Source organism: Myotis yumanensis, unplaced genomic scaffold, assembly GCF_028538775.1.
Source record: "Myotis yumanensis isolate MYYU_CA2020_CCGP unplaced genomic scaffold, mMyoYum1.0.hap1 SCAF_10, whole genome shotgun sequence".
NCBI lineage: Eukaryota > Metazoa > Chordata > Mammalia > Chiroptera > Vespertilionidae > Myotis > Myotis yumanensis.
The window spans coordinates 47,699,441-47,717,077 of NW_027223761.1; the positions used below are offsets into that span (position 1 = coordinate 47,699,441).

General features: G+C 39.6%; 1 protein-coding gene across 2 annotated transcripts in view; it reads right to left on the bottom strand.

Annotated features, from left to right (window-relative positions):
- Positions 1–17,637, bottom strand: part of NARS2 (asparaginyl-tRNA synthetase 2, mitochondrial) — a 112,158-nt gene that overhangs the window by 28,351 nt on the left and 66,170 nt on the right. For both annotated transcript variants that reach the window (XM_070425697.1, XM_070425698.1), the window contains exons 7-9: positions 6,230–6,362; positions 1,690–1,788; positions 1,538–1,575 (exon numbers count right to left, since the gene is read on the bottom strand). In XM_070425697.1, the coding sequence (XP_070281798.1) occupies positions 1,538–1,575; positions 1,690–1,788; positions 6,230–6,362 (270 nt within the window). The remainder of the gene's footprint in view (positions 1–1,537; positions 1,576–1,689; positions 1,789–6,229; positions 6,363–17,637) is intronic.

Genomic DNA, 17,637 nt, shown 5'->3' on the forward strand with positions numbered 1-17,637 from the left:
CATTGATGACACCATTGGGGTCCTTAAGAAGCTGACTGTAGCCCAAACTGGTAGCCTTTGGAACAAGATTGTACTAAAAAGTGGTACATGATTTTTAAGGGCCACATTTTTCTGGGATGAACCTGGAGCTTTATGACCAAGAGAGCATAATCCCCCTCCCCCCAACCTGTCTCCTGCCCCCTTGCTGTCCCCTCTCCTCCTACCCTTACCTCCCACACTGGTATGGATGATAGTTTTTAAAAAGTTAATAAAAACTTAGAAGAAGAAAAGAGACAGTTTTTAGATTCTAGAGCAATGCCTGGTACATAGTAAGTATTCAATATAAATTTAAGTGAAAGAAAAAACCCTCAAAAGCCCTCACTTATATTTCATTGCCTTTCCATTCTCTATCACAGGACGGCTATTTTCTTCTTTTCTGAGCCCACTTCTGCTGCCTCACTAATCATTCAGCATCACTCATCATCACTTTTAACTTATAGCCTGAGAGTCCGCCAAGCATGTCAAACTCAAAGACTAACACAGGCCAAATAAACAAGTCATGTGGTCTGCAGCCTCGAGTTTGATATGCTTGGGCTGACACCTGAAATTCTCAACTCAGTCAATCTGCCAAATTATTATATTCCCCTCCTCAAGGATGGGATGATGTCTTCATTAAAACAACAACTTCCTGAACCTAAAGACTGCAAGTGAAGAATGGTATCAATTTATTTTTCAGAAGCAATTTTCTACTCTTCTAATGTCCAATTTCCTATACACACTGTAAACACACTGAATACTAAGTCTTATATGCCTCTCTGATTAATATGGTTGGTGAAATAAGTATACTTGAATAGAATTATAGTGGAAATAAGGCAATAATATATGTTACGCTTTTAAAAAGTGGCAAAAAAGTTCAGAATATATTATCAGATTTTAGCAAGTGATGGTAAAGAAAAGGGAAGACTGAGAGAAAAACAGAGACAGACATTACATGTAAGTATTTTAAGTGTTTTTTTTTTTCCTTTTTAATCCTCGCCCGAGGATATTTTTCCATTGATTTTTAGAGAGAGGGAAAGACAGAGAGAAGCATACATGTGAGAGAAACACATCGATTGGTTGCCTCCTGCACAAGCCCCAAACAGGGGCTGGGCTGGGGAGGAGCCTGCAACCAAGATACTTGCCCTTGACGGAAATCAAACCCGGGACCCTTGGGTCTGTAGGCCGACGCTCTATCCACTGAGCTAAACCAACTAGGGATTAAGTTTGTTTTTAATGAGCCAATTTTGATGACTAAAGTTAGTATTAGTTTGAATTGCATTAATACAGTTAATAATTACTATGTTCATTTATATTGCTATAATTTATTCATTCATTTATTCATGAAACATTGATTATCGACTATGAACCAGAAACAAGAGCTATAAAAATAATTAAAACATAGGTCTTTCACGAGTCTAGGGAGTGTGATACGCCCGTATATAAGCAAAAAATTTAGTATAGTGTGATAAATGATGCTAAAGTATGAGTAAAGTTCAGAGAAAGTATAATGTCTACTTACGTTAAAAAGTTGTTTTTTAGCATATGTTCTAATCTGTCCTTGGTAAGAAAAGAGAAAAAGAAAATTTATTATTAACTGTAATTGTATTCATTAGATGTCATTAACATATATAAAGAGTGGATGTTCTGGGCTTTATCCACCAAACGAATTACCTTTTGGCCAGGAGCAATGAACCTGTGGCAGAGCGCAACATCCTCGGGACAGCTGGCAAGAACCATCGCTGTTGCGGACTTGAAGAGCCCCTCCATGACCTGAGAGCAATGACAGAACAGCCTGACTTGGGAGCCACTTTCTGTGAAGGACCTGTTGAGGGTATTGGAAGGATTGCCTCCAGGTTTAGCAACTATAAATTGGTCAGGCCTCCTCATCCTGAATGCACTACAGCAAGTTCAGTTTCTCAGATTAATTAGAGGAGGAATTGCAACTTCTCAGAGGGGGCAAAATGAGAAAGAAAAACGCTTACATCTTTTGTCAACAGTTTCAATACTGATAATGAAGTCGGATGTCAAATAAACAGCTAAAACTGATTGATGCCTCTCTAAATTTCAATATTCTCACTTATGGAATCATTGCAATAACAGTACTTAGCTTACAGGATTGTTCTGAGAGCTAAATGAAATAATACATGTAGAAGATTTAGCTTACTACCCAGCCCACAGAAGCACACAACAAATATTAGTTATGAAGAGTGAGACACTTTGAAAAGTGTTTCATTCAGTCACTGATAAAGGAAAGTAAACCTTAAAAGCAGAGAGGCCATGAGATATATCTACACCTAAGTATATATACATTTTTGCTTTTCTAAAGCATAAAGCAAAAAATAACACTAATCATTATATAACACAAACCAGCATATTCAACTGTAAACCTACTTTTGCCTACCCCGTATAAGAATTCATTCCACCAGAAGTGTCCATAGCAATCTCACGGGGAAAACTTGTTCATAGAAGAAGAAAGTGATTGAAACGGAAAATAGTTTTTAAAAAATATATTTTATTGATTTTTTACAGAGAGGAAGGGAGAGGGATAGAGAGTAGAAACATCGATCAGCTGCCTCCTGCACACCCCCTACTGGGGATGTGCCCACAACCCAGGTACATGCCCTTGACCGGAATCGAACCTGGGACCCTTGAGTCTGCAGGCCGACGCTCTATCCACTGAGCCAAACCGGTCAGGGCGAAATGGAAAATATTTCTAAAATATTTTTAACCCAAACTAAAATTTTTGGCTTAAAGTCAATGAAATCATAATAGGCCCTCCAAATGTCATACTCGTAAAGATACATGCATTTATTCAGCACAGGCTGCCACAGAGGCAGGCTCCTTCCTTGAATCCTCTCTTGCATCACTGGTGAACCCTATCAGGGCTGTAAATGCAGGGAGTTTGTGTGTGGGGGGGGGGGGGGGGGGAGCATAAGCATTTACTGAAGTAATCTAATATGACCGGATGTAAGAAAGTACTTAATTACCAGTGACAACCAGATATATTTATATATACATAATACTTTTATATTTACATATACTTTACATTTTTATATTTGGAAATATATATGGATATGTAATATAGAGGTAAGGAATAATTGGATAAAAGAAGAGCAAAAGGAGGCCAAAGATCTTTTACCTTGAGGCTGTATCTCCTTCAATCTAGCAGCGAGATAAAGAAATCACTAAGTAACTAAATGATTTATGAAGAGTATATCTTCAATTACTAAAAAAAGCCGATGCATATTGGGAGGAAAAAAGAACAGGTAGGTTAGCCAGTGCGCCTGCACCGTTGAGGGACACAGTATACCTATCAGTAAGATGAAGACTTTGACCACTGGAGCTGTTAAATCGGTGTCTTTCATGAGCAGTAAATTTCCATTTGAAGAAGTAAATCATTGGCTTCTCTAACCTTGACTTTCAGACTATGCTCTATAAATATATTTGAAGGAAAAAGAAACTTAACTGAAGGGTCAGCATAACCCTCAGATGTTTTTAAAGGTATATTACTCAATGGCTCTAAAACAATAACATGTAATTGCTATACCTCATGAGGAGAAAATTCTTTGTTACAATATTTTAATTTAGTATTTAAGAGACTGCTCTTCGTCAGGATAATAATTCCTACAGAATGTAATTTATAAAAGGAAGAAAAGTTAAAAAAAGCAGGAGATCACTTTTGAGGGAGCATATTTTTTTCACCTATATTTAGGAGAAAAGCTTATATTTTAATCAATCAAATCATTCAACAGTATATGTGCTAAGTTCCACTCAGTGTAGTACCAAATATGTTATTTAATTATAGAATATATACATACATAAAAGGCTAAGTGACCATCTGACCATCCGACAGTCCTGACCGGCTGGTACATATGGCACACACTGACCACCGGGGGCAGATGCTGAACGCAGGAGCTGCCAAGTGGTTCTCAGGTGACACACCTTGGAACCAGAGAGGAGGGAGCCCGATTCCTCCTGGGGCCACGTGACTCCACCTTCGGTCGTGCCATGGGTTACATTGTTGCTGGGGCACTGTTAGCCCTGAACTGGTTTACTGCCAAGCTGCGGTGACTTGGCAGCAGCGGTGGTTCTCGGGCAACGCACCCTGGAACCAGAGAGGAGGGAGCACGGCCCCGCTTCCTTTCAATGTGCATGAATCCGTGCACCAGGCCACTAGTAGAATATATAATTACGAAGCATAGATTATAATGTTTAATAAATTCTAACATAATTTATGTATTGTTTTTGTAGCTGTTCCCTCTGGACTCTATTTTGGGGCAGTAGAGACAGGGTCAAGGCAGAAGAAATAGGAAGGTTAAAAGTATGGTTCTGTTCCTTACAATACTCTCATTGCCCAAGTGAAAGAGTAAGACAGAATTGGGTTGTGGGCTAAAACTGAAAACAACTTAAGGAATTTACTGATTCCATGTGAGGCTCAGACCTGAATCTCTATAATCTAGAAAGGGGTTACTCAACAGTTTTAATATTGATATTTTTGGCCAGAGAATTCTTTGTTGGGGGGAGAGGGCTGTGCACTGTGGGATGTTGAATAGCATTCCTAGTCTTTAGTCACTAGGTATCATTAGCAACCACTCCCAAACCACTCCCTAGTGATCTAGAACAATAGTGGGAGATGTTAATGGGGTAGGGAAATGGATACTATGGGATGTGGCCAGAACACCCCTTCAGAACCAAGAGCTTTCTCTGCTGGGAATATTAACTGCTGTTGGTTCATGGTCGAGTTCCTCTTCAGGAATGGTCCAGGCCAAGAGTGCTCTCTTACTGTGGTTACACCTCTTCCCAAGGATGGCCCATGTCCAATGACTGGTTGATGGGGGGAAGCACAAAAGCCCACCTCTTGCCTTCATATGGGACAACTATGAAGGACCATTCCAGCTCCAAAGCTCCTCACAGAGCTGGCTAAGGCCTCTGTAAATGCATCACAGTTCAACTTCTCCCTCTGCCCAGTGCTTCTCCCTCTTCCTTTCCCTACAGGTGTTGTTCTCTAGAGCATTCCTCTATAATTCCCGGATGCTAATCTCTGCTTTAGAACTTGCTTACGACAAAATACAACCTAAGACAGGATAATCAAATAGTGAGTCCATTCTGTTTGGTGGTATATTTAGTATTTATGTTTTAAGTGGAATTGGGTCATTTACTGGATGAATAAGAAGAGAATATAAATGAATGGAAGTGATAGCTGATAAAAACTGCTAAAATAAACATCTTGTAATTACAAATCCAAACTAAGATGTTAACCAAAATGGTACTGAGTAGAGAATTCATAATAACAATAGTAAATAATTTCTGGGTCCTAACTAAGTGCCATGAACTATGCTAAGTACCTTATATATATTATCTGTCTAATCCTCTGAACCAGCGGTCGCCAACCATTCCAACCTCATGGACCACTGGTTGGTGACTGCTGTTCTGAACTATCCTATGAAGTAAGCATTGTTATTCCCATTTTATAGATGAGGAAACTGAGGCTCAGAGAAATTAAGTCCCTTGCTTAAAGTCACATAGCAAGGAATTGATGAACAAATCCTGGTCCATTCCACTCCAGAACTTGTGTTTTCTATCTGGATTATGGCCACAACCTCCTAAGAGGACTCCCACCTCTGTTTTTATCTCACTCTAAATCATTTTTCATATTGCTGCTAGAGAGTTTTTCTAAATTATAACTCTGACCATGGCCTTTCCTACTGAGAACTCCTCCTTTATCTTTTGGATTAAATTCAAACTCCTTAGCATGGCATTTCTCCATCCTCATCCCTTGCCTCCTGTGGATGCTTTCTAATACAGTTATATAGAAATTTCCCTAACCATAAAGATGTTTTATTTGTTTGCCTAGGAAATGACAAGAGCTACTATTTACTGAGCCTGCAATATGTCAGACTGTGTGCTTTACATTGTATACATTGTTTCTTTTACTCCTCACAATAACCTTATGAAATAGGTACTATTATTCTCATTTTACAGTTGAGGAAGTTAAAGATCACCAAGGTTAGGTAACATCATAACAACGTTAAGGGCAAACCTGAGATATGAACTTAAATGTCTGGCTCTTGTACTAAAGGCATTCTAAGATGTTTACTAAATTAAGTAGTTCTCTATCTTCTTCATCCTATGAACACCTTGCAATGCACAGATGTAAAAATGTATACAGAGGCCTGACATTTAGAATCTATTTTAAAATTTGTGTACCTACCTGCATGAGATCTTGAAGGCTCTCCACAAAAGAGATCTCGGCTTCTACCATATAAAACTCTGCCAGGTGTCTCCGGCTCTGAGAATTCTCAGCTCGAAATGTTGGACCAAAGGTAAACACTTGAGTAAAAGCTCTGCAATTCAAGATTAAGAGTATAAAAATAGGATTCACATGATTAATTTTAAGTATTTAAAATACTCAGTGAACTCTTAAAGAAAAAAAAAGTTTTGGGCCTCTGTCTTGTCCACAAATGCATACATATTAGCTGCTGTATTTCCTTAATGGTTGATAATAATAGTTTCATTAAAAGGGTTACATTTATAGAAACTATTTTATCCTGAAGGAATTTGCAAATGCTTTACAAACCCTAAGGCTCACTAAATATAGAATGATAACCACCTCTGGGTGCACTCTACTGCAGCTGCCTTAAACAGCAGGCAACTACATTTCACAGTAATCAAGAGCAAAGTAAACGAAAAATACCACAGCCCATGAAGCTACACAGAGAATCTAGATAGTAACAGTTAAAATGAGAATTTCATGCAGATAAAATGGGTTTATTATTTTTTAAATATGTGAAAAAAGAATATCAGATATGTATGGTGATTTGCCTTGTTCAAAGTCTACCCAACCACCCAAGTTTCAATTAATGCCGAGTGAGCACTAAAATTTGGAGGTAAGGGTGGATTTTGAAGAACTGTCCACTTGATCCACTGGTTTTCAAAAAGAACTATAGCTCAATAATGCCAACATGAAAAAGATATTTTTAAATTTCTACAGAAGTGGACACTACACCTGAATTCATTCTTTAACACTTACAGTCTCCTCAGAAACAGGGCAACAACTGAGATTAGATCAAACATATAGGAAGTAATGATTATTTATTGAGGACTATCTAATCTTTGAATTTTAAGGTTTTGCTAGGGGAAAAGAAGAGGTGTGGGGTTCTTCAGCTATCATCCCTAGCTTTCTTCACTTGTCTGTCATCAGTCAAATAACATCAGAAAATAGTGCAGAGAATAAACGCATTGTGAATATGCATACCAGTTTTAAATTTATCTACCTATTTGAAGATACTCTGAGAAGCAAAACAGTAAAACAATTATAGTGGAAATAAAAAGATTTATGTTTTCTTTCACAAAAGGCCATTTCAGTTAAGGCCTAGTTGGTAAGAAGCTTAGGAATTTATGTTTTGGTTCTATAGTCATCTTACTGAGACCATGATCAGTTGACCTCTAAGAACTTTAGTTTCTAATGGAAAAATAAACAGAACTCAAAAATAATACTATGGCAACCTCTCTCCCAAGATTCAGATCCAGACTCGCCGATTAGAATGTCCTGGAAAACACTAAAACTACCTTGTCCCCATAAACAAACAAAAGACAAACAAACAAAAATGGACGATCCTGGTCCTAGCCGGTTTGGCTCAATGGATAGAGCCTCGGCCTGCAGACTGAAGGGTCCCGGGTCAAGGGCACATCCCACAATTGCAGGCTCCTCCCCAGCCTGGGCCCTGGTCAGGGTGCGTGCAGGAGGCAACCAATCGATGTATTTCTCTCACATCAATGTTTCTCTCTGTCTTTCCCTCTCTCTTCCACTCTCAATGGAAAAAAATATCCTTGGGTGAGGATTAAAAAAAGGGGGCAATCCTGCTTTTCCTTTTACAGTCCCCCCAATTCTGCTAATTTCAGTTAGTCCACCTACTCACTCCAACCTTACCCCCCACTTCTTCCCCACTGCCCACATTTCCTGTATCATTTTGATTGAGTACAACATTATATTGTTCACACTTCGGAAAGCTCTCTGAAATCGAGAGACTTTTCTTTATCTCCAGATATTGTCTTGTGTGTAAATAACTCTTGTGTTTTGCTTAGAAACCTAAAACAGCTTTTAACTGGTGTCTGCCACCTATCTTTCTTACTCCAGTCCCAAACTAGTACAAGTTTTCAAACTCAAATCTGATTTATCAGCCCTAATTTTAAAATCCTTCAAAGGATAATATTCAAACTCCTAACTTTGACTCAACTGTCTTTCACACAGGCTTTCTCCAATGAAGACATTCTCTTTACACGGCATGCCCTGCATGTTAGGCCTCTGCACAGGCTGTTCCCACTCGCTAATGCCCATCCTTGCTCCTCTCTCTCCAAATGGCAAATTCCCATCTATCCTTCAAGACTTGGCTCAAATGTCACTTTCTCTTTGTATCCTTGCGATACACCCCAGAATTTATCATTCCCTCCTTTTCATGACTATAAAAATTTGTCCACATATTTATTACACAGAACATATCACTTTGAAAAGCAAAGTGATATATATTGGTATCTTTCTCCTCCAATGAACTATGAAATTTTCCAGAGCAGGAGTCATGCTTTATTCATATTTGTATCTCTGGTGTCTAAGATAAAACAGGTGCTGAAGTTGAATGAATGAGGACTAATGATGATGACAGGCTTGCTCAGTTGTAAACTCAAAAAAGAACACATCCTCACCAACGGCAACATTACAAACATGTACAGAAAAATACTCAGATATACAGGGAGGGGCAATAGTAGGGTTACAGTTGTGAGTACGTGAAAGACAATTTATTCTTGTATTATTATTTATTAATTATATTTTCTATATGATCATCTGTAAACCTAATTTTGACCCACCTTGTATTTTACTGTGGCTGTTACTACTCAGTACCTAAAATGGGTCAAACAATCTAGGTCTGTCCTAAACAATAAATTCAAAAATTACAAGGCCTTGAGTTTTCCAATCTATGATTACACAATCTCTAGGTAGATTGACAATAGTATATCTAAATAAATCAAATGACAATTTCTTTTTGGTATTGCATCATAAGAAATTGTATATACAGATGTTCACTAACAATAAAGGATATTTTATTGAGATTTTCCAGGGTATAAATAGAAATGAGATGACCTCAGCAAAATCTAGTTTGAGGACTCTGAGGGAGATTACAAGAAACGGGCAGTTATATTCCGGAAATACAAGGAAGGCCAAGGGACTGCTGCTCAAAGTAGGCATGCTATTTGTATTATACGAGGCATTGAGAAAACAGTGATTTCTAAAAGATTGACCAGTTCAGTCACAAGGGCATCTGCTTCTCCCATGGCAATTCTATGTGGGGTGCTCTAAAATGAGTAGCAATAGAGATGTTTTATTTAACAATGGTTAATAATTTCTCCTAGCAATGCAGGGTAAGCTCTCTAGTATGAAATACAGAAGTCGATCAGCAATTTTAATTACTAGTGACCTGGTGCATGGATTAGTGCACATTGAAAGGAAATTAATAAGAAGAAATATTTTAATACTGCTATTCGCCCTTCTCTACAATAGAAGTGTCAACCAAATTCATGATCGACAATGACAGAGTGAAACACACTCATGCCACTGGCGCCACCAGCGAGAGCTTTTTATGTATCGCACATGCATGAGTCAACTTAGCCTTTTATAGATACAGAATAAACTTGCTTAATTAGACCTGTTTTCTGATTTACTAGTAGGTAAACTTTTCCCAGCCCAGTGAAGCACCCCAACTTCTCTTTCAGGTAATTTTCAGCAGTAAATATCAACATGAAGCAGATTATTATTGTAGATCATGGAGGAAGAATAAAGGGTAAAATATTTAACTGCAGCAGTGTTTGACTATATTCTGCACAGTGAGAAAACCTGAAGTCATTTTCAAGGTTCACCATTTCTTACTTCTTTTCAGTCGGGTCAAGTTTCTAAGCTTTCTAAATCTCTGTCTTCCAGCTAATGAAAATAGGATTCCACCGAGTCTCATATGTACCTACTCCAGGATTTCTGTGAGGATCAAATGAGATGAGGCATGGGAAAATGCTTCACAAACATTTGGTTAAAGTGTAAAATGTTTGCACCTTGCTATAAAACAAGTCATGTTCCTGGGCTGAAGAAACTGCAAGGAGGCTAGTTGCTAGGGAGAGGAAGCCGGCGTTGCTACGTGATGTCATTACCCGGAGTTGCTACAGTGATCGTTTCTGGGCTGGGCTGTGGGCCGCATTTTGCGTCATGGGGTCTCGGCAGCACCAGCTGTGATTTGGTGGGCTGTTGCTCCAGGGTGGTTGCTTTGTGGGCACCAGGTCTGTAGTGCCCTTTATTGTTAAACCAGAGGACTGGTGTATGCACCGGTGGGGTCCCTGTGTGACTGGGCCGAAACCGGCTCTCTGACATCCCCTGAGGGGTCCTGGATTGTGAGAGGGTGCAGGTCAGGCTGAGGGACCCCACCAGTGCATGATCAGGGCCGGGGAGGGACCATGGGAGATTGATCGGCCAGGGAGGGACTGTGGGAGGGCTCTAGGGCATGTCCAGCCCATTTCGCCCAGTTCCGATCGGGAGGACCCCCGCATCAAGCTAACCTACCGGTTGGAGCGTCTGCCCTCTGGTAGTCAGTGCACGTCATAGCGACTGGTCGGATGATGGGAGGGACACTTAGCATATTAGACAGATATAGATATAAATATAGATATAGATATAGATATAGATATAGATATAGATATATATTAGAGGCCCGGTGCATGAAATTCATGTGGGTGGGGGGGTGTCCCTCAGCCTGGCCTGTACCCTCTCACAATCCAGGACCCCTTGGGGATGTCCAACTGCTGGTTAGACTGGCAGCTGGACATCCCTCTCGTGATCTGGGAGTGCTGGCTCCTAACCACTCGCCTGCCTGCTCGCATGATCGCCCCTAACCACTCTGCCAGCCTGCTTCATTGCCCCTAACTGCTTGCCTGCCTGCCTGATCTCCTAACCACTAGCCTGCCTGCCTGATCACCCCTAATTGCCTCTGCCTCGGCCCCCACCACCACGGCTTCATCCGGAAGGACGTCTGGAATGACATCTGGAAGCTCGTTCAGCTGTCCGGTCTAATTAGCATATTACGCTTTTATTATTATAGACTAGAGGCCCGGTGCACAAATTTGTGCACGGGTGAGGTCTGGCTGGCCCGCCCAATTAGGGCCGATCGGTCCAGGCCAGACAGAGGGAGGGCATGCGGGAGGTTGGCCAGCTGGCCCCGCCTCCGATCGGGGTGGAGGGGCTGATGGGGTGGGGGTAAGGCTGTACCACCAGCAGTTGGCTGGCCAGCCCTGCCCCTGATCAGAGTGGGGGGGCAATTGGGGGCAGGGCCAGCCCGGAGGAGGGACCCTGGCGGTTGGCCGGCCTGCCCTGCCCCTGTTCAGGGGGGTGGGGAGGTGCCTGCTGAGGGGGAGGGGCCATGGGTGCTTGGCCAGCCAGCCCCGCCCCCGTTTAAACTCCTGGTTGAGGGGACAATTTGCATATTAGCCTTTTATTATATAGGATAAATAGTAAAAATCAGGCTCTAATTGAGATACCCAAGAGTTAAGCATTATTCTACTAGGGTAAGTAAAAACTGATAGCCATGGTGCTTCCTCTGAATTAAGAGAAAGATAAAATGAGCGGAAGGTTTGTTGAAAAACTGCCTAACTCAGCATCTAGTCTTTGTGCAGATGAATGTTTCAGTCCTTCTGTAATGATCCCCTATGTCAGTGCCCTGTGTTCTATCAGACAAGCAGGGATGGCAGGAGGAGCAGTGATAGTGGCTGCCATTAGCAAGCGCTCCTTGTGGGCCAGGCATTATGTTTAAGAGCCTTACAGTTAACTCCTTTATAGTTAATCCAATAATGTATGTATTGCTATTTCTAGTTTCAGACTATGAAGCTGAAGTCCAGAGAGGTTAAGAAGCTTTCCCCAAAGTCACAGAATCACAGCCTAATAAGTGGTCGAATCCAAATCTGACTCAGCCTTAATTATGACATTAAAATAATGATGCTCCTAAGTGAACATTGACAGTCCCCCCCCCCAAAGATAACTAGGATAGTTTGTTATATTTCCCTTCCTTATGATGAGCGTTATTTGTTTTATGTGTTAAAAGTATAGCTCTCTAGGATATGTTGTCTTCATGTAAATAATGAGAATGATACATTTACATCAATAATTTATAACCTTTAGCAAGTCATTTAGCCCTTCTGTTCTTCAAATTCTTTCATGAGTGAAAAATGGTGGTGGTGGGGGAGCTTGGCATTAATTTCTAGTATCTTTGAAATGACTTCTGTTTCTAGGTTCCTGTGAAATTTCTCTTGTTTAATTTATGCTGATTTTAAAATCCACAGAAAGCCATTTGCACCAAGGCTTGGACCAACCAACATTTAAAATAAAATCTGAGAACAGGGCCATTTCCAAAATAAGATACAAAACCAGGTGAAAGGCCAGTGCTGAGAAGAAACCAGCAGAAAAAGAAAACACTCAGCACTACAAAGCATTCTTGTGCCAAATTATGGAGCGAGGAGAGCTATATTAGGAAAGTCCACCAGCTTGGAGTTGATGTTTAAGATAACAAAAGGACACTCAAAACACACCAACCAAGACAGCTACGAAAATGGCTTTTTAAAAATAAAGAGTGGTTACCAAACAAGGTTCTTCAAAGGCCCTTTCCTCCCTTGTGGGGCTTTTAGGAGGCCCTAAATTGGCAAGGGGAATACTATAAAATGGGCACTGGTTGCCTGGCCATTTATTCTTTTTGGCCCTGCAATTTAAGAGCTGATCTTTATACTCTGAAAGAGCAGAGGAATTATTTTTCTTTAGTTGGGGAAGAACTTAAGCAGCATTCGGCACATCAGCAACTTTCCCTCGGGCCTAGCTCCCAACTTCCTATCACTTCTGTACTGTCAGTTCAGTAATGTTCACTGAACTGAAGTGAACTGCAGACAGCTTTAAAGTGGCTTTTAAACAACCTTTGTCTACTTTTATTTAGAAAAGGACTTCAGAAAATCATCACTGACTTTATGACTGCTTTGTATCCACTGGATTATCAATAACGTGACGTATTTGTCATTCATTATTTCTGCATGCTTAATGGAGTAGACACGCACCTTTCAGCTTTCCCTATTCCTCCATCGTGCAACCCACTTGGTGGAAGGGTATAAGAGAGATGTAGCTCTCACCGTTTCATCAATTCACATCAGGATGCCTTAGGGGGGAATGCACTCTAAAATCTAAAAATTCTTCTTTACCATTACTGCTAAACATTTCTGCAAAATTAATTTTCTTTAGCATGTCCTAAATAATTGATTTGATTTGCTTGAGGCCCAAGCAAAATTTAATCTTAATTATATAATGAAATCCAAAGTTTGATAGAGTCTGACAAGAATCCTGCAAAAGAGAGTGCTGCAGGGGTGGCTACTCTTCTTTGAGATGACATCTGAACTGGGGACGACATCCCAGCAAAGGAACACCAAGTGCACCCCTAAGGCAGGAGAGAGCCTGACTTGTTAAAGAATAAGAGCAGCCCAGCAGTGAGATGGTAAGAGATGAGGTCAAAGACCTGGGAAGGTATCAGAACACATGGGGCCTTCCTTACAAGCCATGATAAAGAATCTGTATTTTATTTGATATGCCTTAAAATATTCTCTCCTCTTGAAATATTTAACACTGTATTTGACTAGTTTGCCTCCTATACTAGTATATCTGACGTCCATCCATCTCCGCATCCTTCTGCATTGTCCTCTAGCTGTTGGTTAAATACTAGCATTTCTCAAAATGTGGTCTTAGACTAGTGGTTCTCAACCTTCCTAATGCCGTGACCCTTTAATACAGTTCCTCATGTTGTGGTGACCCCCAACCATAAAATTATTTTTGTTGCTACTTCATAACTGTAATTTTGCTACTGTTATGAATCATAATGTAAATATCTGATATGCAGGATGTATTTTCATTGTTACAAATTGAACATAATTAAAGCATAGTGATTAGTCACAAAAACAATATGTAATTATATATGTGTTTTCTGATGGTCTTAGGCGACCCCTGTGAAAGGGTCATTTGACCCCCAAAGGGGTCACGACCCACAGGTTGAGAACCGCTGGCCTAGACCCTCTTCTTTTCTCAGTGTATACACAATCCCTAAATCATCTCACTTCAGGCAACAATTTCAATTAACTACCTATTGGCACATAACTCACAAGTTTATATCTCTGCCCAGACTTCTTCCCTCAGCTCCAGAGCATACATCCACCTGCTCAGCGGATCATTTCACATATCACAAGCAGGACCATGCCTCCCCAACTCCCCACTTTGGCTTCATCTTCCTCCAACCTTCCTAGGTCTTTAATAGCACCAGGTACTACTGTTCACAGCACCTTTCAAAATGAAAAAGTTGACATCTATAAATGTGATTAGGCTGTAAATTTCATAAGCGACCTTACCTGGTTTTTGGTTCATTATAGTGTCCTCAGTCTCAACCCAGTGCCTGACACACACTAGATATTTAAGATGTGTCAAATAAGCAAATAAGTCATTTTTCTAGAAAATATGCTGATCCCCCAAATGAATCTCTGAAACAGCGTTGGGATAGGGGTGAGGACAGAGGAGTAAGAAGAGGAAGATGGTAAACAGAGTATTAATTACAAAGCAAAAAATTCTGCTATCCTCTGAAATAATATTTCACAGAAGGCACTAGTAGACAACAGAATCCGTTTTTGGAAAAGTGACTGTCCACACATCAGTTTTGAATGTGCAGGCAACAAATAATCTTTGAAAAGGACTAGATCAGGTGAACTTCTCTAATTAGCAGAGACTTTATTTTTGAGAAACTACAATATTGCTACATGAAAAAAACTACCCTGTCTCACTCTATGCACACGATAGCACCTGATTCTTTGGCTTCTCCATAGTGGACACTAGCAAGTTAGAACGACTATGGGCATTTTTATCATTGCTGCAATGATGGGCCCTTCAGAGGACTACTAATTGGTATGAGGTCTTAGAAAATAACATTTGCTTAAGGGTCACAATTTGTTAATTTTTCTTTCTGAGTATTTATCTTCACGTTTCAATACCACACGAAAAAGATAATTACATTGTGTCAACTGCATCTACTCATGCCTAGGTCATCCCTCTTATATTTCTCACATTTAGCAGTCCTTGTACTGAGGACCACTGAGGAGAACAACACAAAGTAATTTCATTTCATTAAGTGCACTACATGGTATTTACATAGTATGTAAGTCTACAAAGATTTCAAAGGTTACCATTTTGGAGGCCCGATACTATAGAAGTAGATGAGTCATGATAGCTTTGAACTATCAACAATTTCCTAGGCTTAAGTCCTGTATACATCTATACATAACCTCACTTTTTAAAGGTTATAGCAGCGATTAAACACTCCATATAGACCTAAATTGAAATCCTGGCTCCTCCACCTATAAACTAGCCAAGTTAATTTCTTTGAGACTAAATTTCCCCCTGTGAAAATGGGGTTAAGTACACACATATCATAAGGTTATTATAAAGATGAAATAAAATATGTAAAAAGTTTAACCTAATACTAACTACAAGTAAATGTTCAACAAATGGGTATAGTTGTTTGTTTTTGTCGCCTTCTTTTCCAAAGGTCTACAGTTCTCACTTGGTTGGTCTCAAGACCACTTTATACTTTTAATTATTGCAGATTTCAAAGAGATTTGTTTATGTAGGTTATGTCTACCAATATTTACCATTAAAACGGATACATTTAAAAATGTTGTCTAATAATTCATTTAAAAACAATGACAAACTCATCATATGTCAAAAAGAACATTTTAAAAATAAAAATTCATAAGAATGGCACTGTTTTACATTCTTGGAAACGTCTCATATCTAGCTTCACAGGAGACAGCTGGATTCGCATATCTCTTCTGTATTCAATCTGCTGTGCTTTCACATGCCGTGAAGACATCAAAAAACTTCACTGAACATTTGTGAGAATGGAAGTGAAAAAGGTAAATACTATCTTAGTATTATTATGAAAATAGTTTTATTCTCAAAGGACTCCCCTGAAAGGATCCCAAGGGGCTCCAGGAAACCTCAGACCAAACTTTGAGAACCTCTACCAAAGGCAATGGTTCTTAATGAGGAATATTAACTGTGGGCTTTACCTGTGGATACTTCTATTCAGATAATCTAGGAAGGGTCCCAGCCATTAGTATATTTAAAAGTTCCACAAGTAATTATAATGTGACTCCTGATTAAGAACCAGTGCCCTAAAAAAGTTTAGAGTCCCTAATCAATATACTTTTTAGGAAGTTTCTTGATAATAATGATAATTATTATAAGAATAATAACAATAATGTATGTTGATGAAGATATGGAAAAACTCTCTGTACACTGCTGGTGGAAATGTAAAATTTTGCAGCTGCCTTGGCAAAGTTTGGTGATCCCTCAGAAAGTTAAACATAGAATTACCATATGACCCAGCAATTCCACTCCTGAGTATACACCCCAAAGAAATGAGTAAAGGTGTTCAAACAAAACCTTGTATGTAAATTTTTATAGCAGCATTATTCATAATAGCTAAAAAGTAGAAATAACCCAGATGTTCATCAATGGATTAATGGATAAAATGTGGATATTATTCAGCCATAAACAGGAAAGAAGTATTAATATATTCTACAATATGGGTGAACCTTGAAAGCAATATGCTCAATGAAAGAAGGCAGACACAAAAGACCACATATTGTATGATGTCATTTCTATGAAACTTACAGAATAGGTCATTCTACAGAGACGGAAAGCAGAAGAGTGATTGCCAAGTGCTTGGGAGAAGGAGGAATGGAGAGCGACTGCTTCATGGATATGGGGTTTCTTTTTGGGTAATAAAAATGTTTTGAAACTAGAGAGTGGTGTTGATTGCACAATGTCACTAAGAGTAAATTTTATGTTATATGTATTTTATCACAATAAAAAATTTTAATGTTTATTGAAACTAATTGTCCACCAGGCACTTTACACACATTTTATTTCATCCTTGCTACCCTATGAGGCTGGTGATTTCAATTCACTGTAGAACTGAAGAAACTGAAGCTTAGACTGGTTAAGAAACTATTGCCAAGTAGCAGAGCAAAGCTGGCTTTAACCAAAGCAGTCTGACTCCACGGCCCACTTTCTGTTGTGCTGCATGTATGCGCTCTCCAAATCTAACCAAGCACAGCACACTACCACCTGTTCCAGAGAAGTTCTGTGCCCTTAATGCCACTGTTACCCGGCTGGTTTTTGCCCTGCTACATAACATGGTCATTCCAGTCTTGATAGCTATTCCCGAAACACCTTTCTTCCTTTGCTTGCTATCTCTGTAACTGCCACTCCCTACCATTACAGCTGCTTTTTCTGTCTTGTGCTTTTCTTCATCTATAGCCTCTTCTTCGTGGAAAGGGGATAGTCATTTATAAGCCTTGATAGTCAATCAGGATACATTTTCATTCCATTATAGGTTACAAAAATGTTAACATTGCCAATATACTTTATAGCTCTTTTGCCATGGTTACTTTTGCTCAGGCTCAGGGATTTACCAACAAAGAATTGTTTTGTGGTATCCACCTACCCCCCTTCCT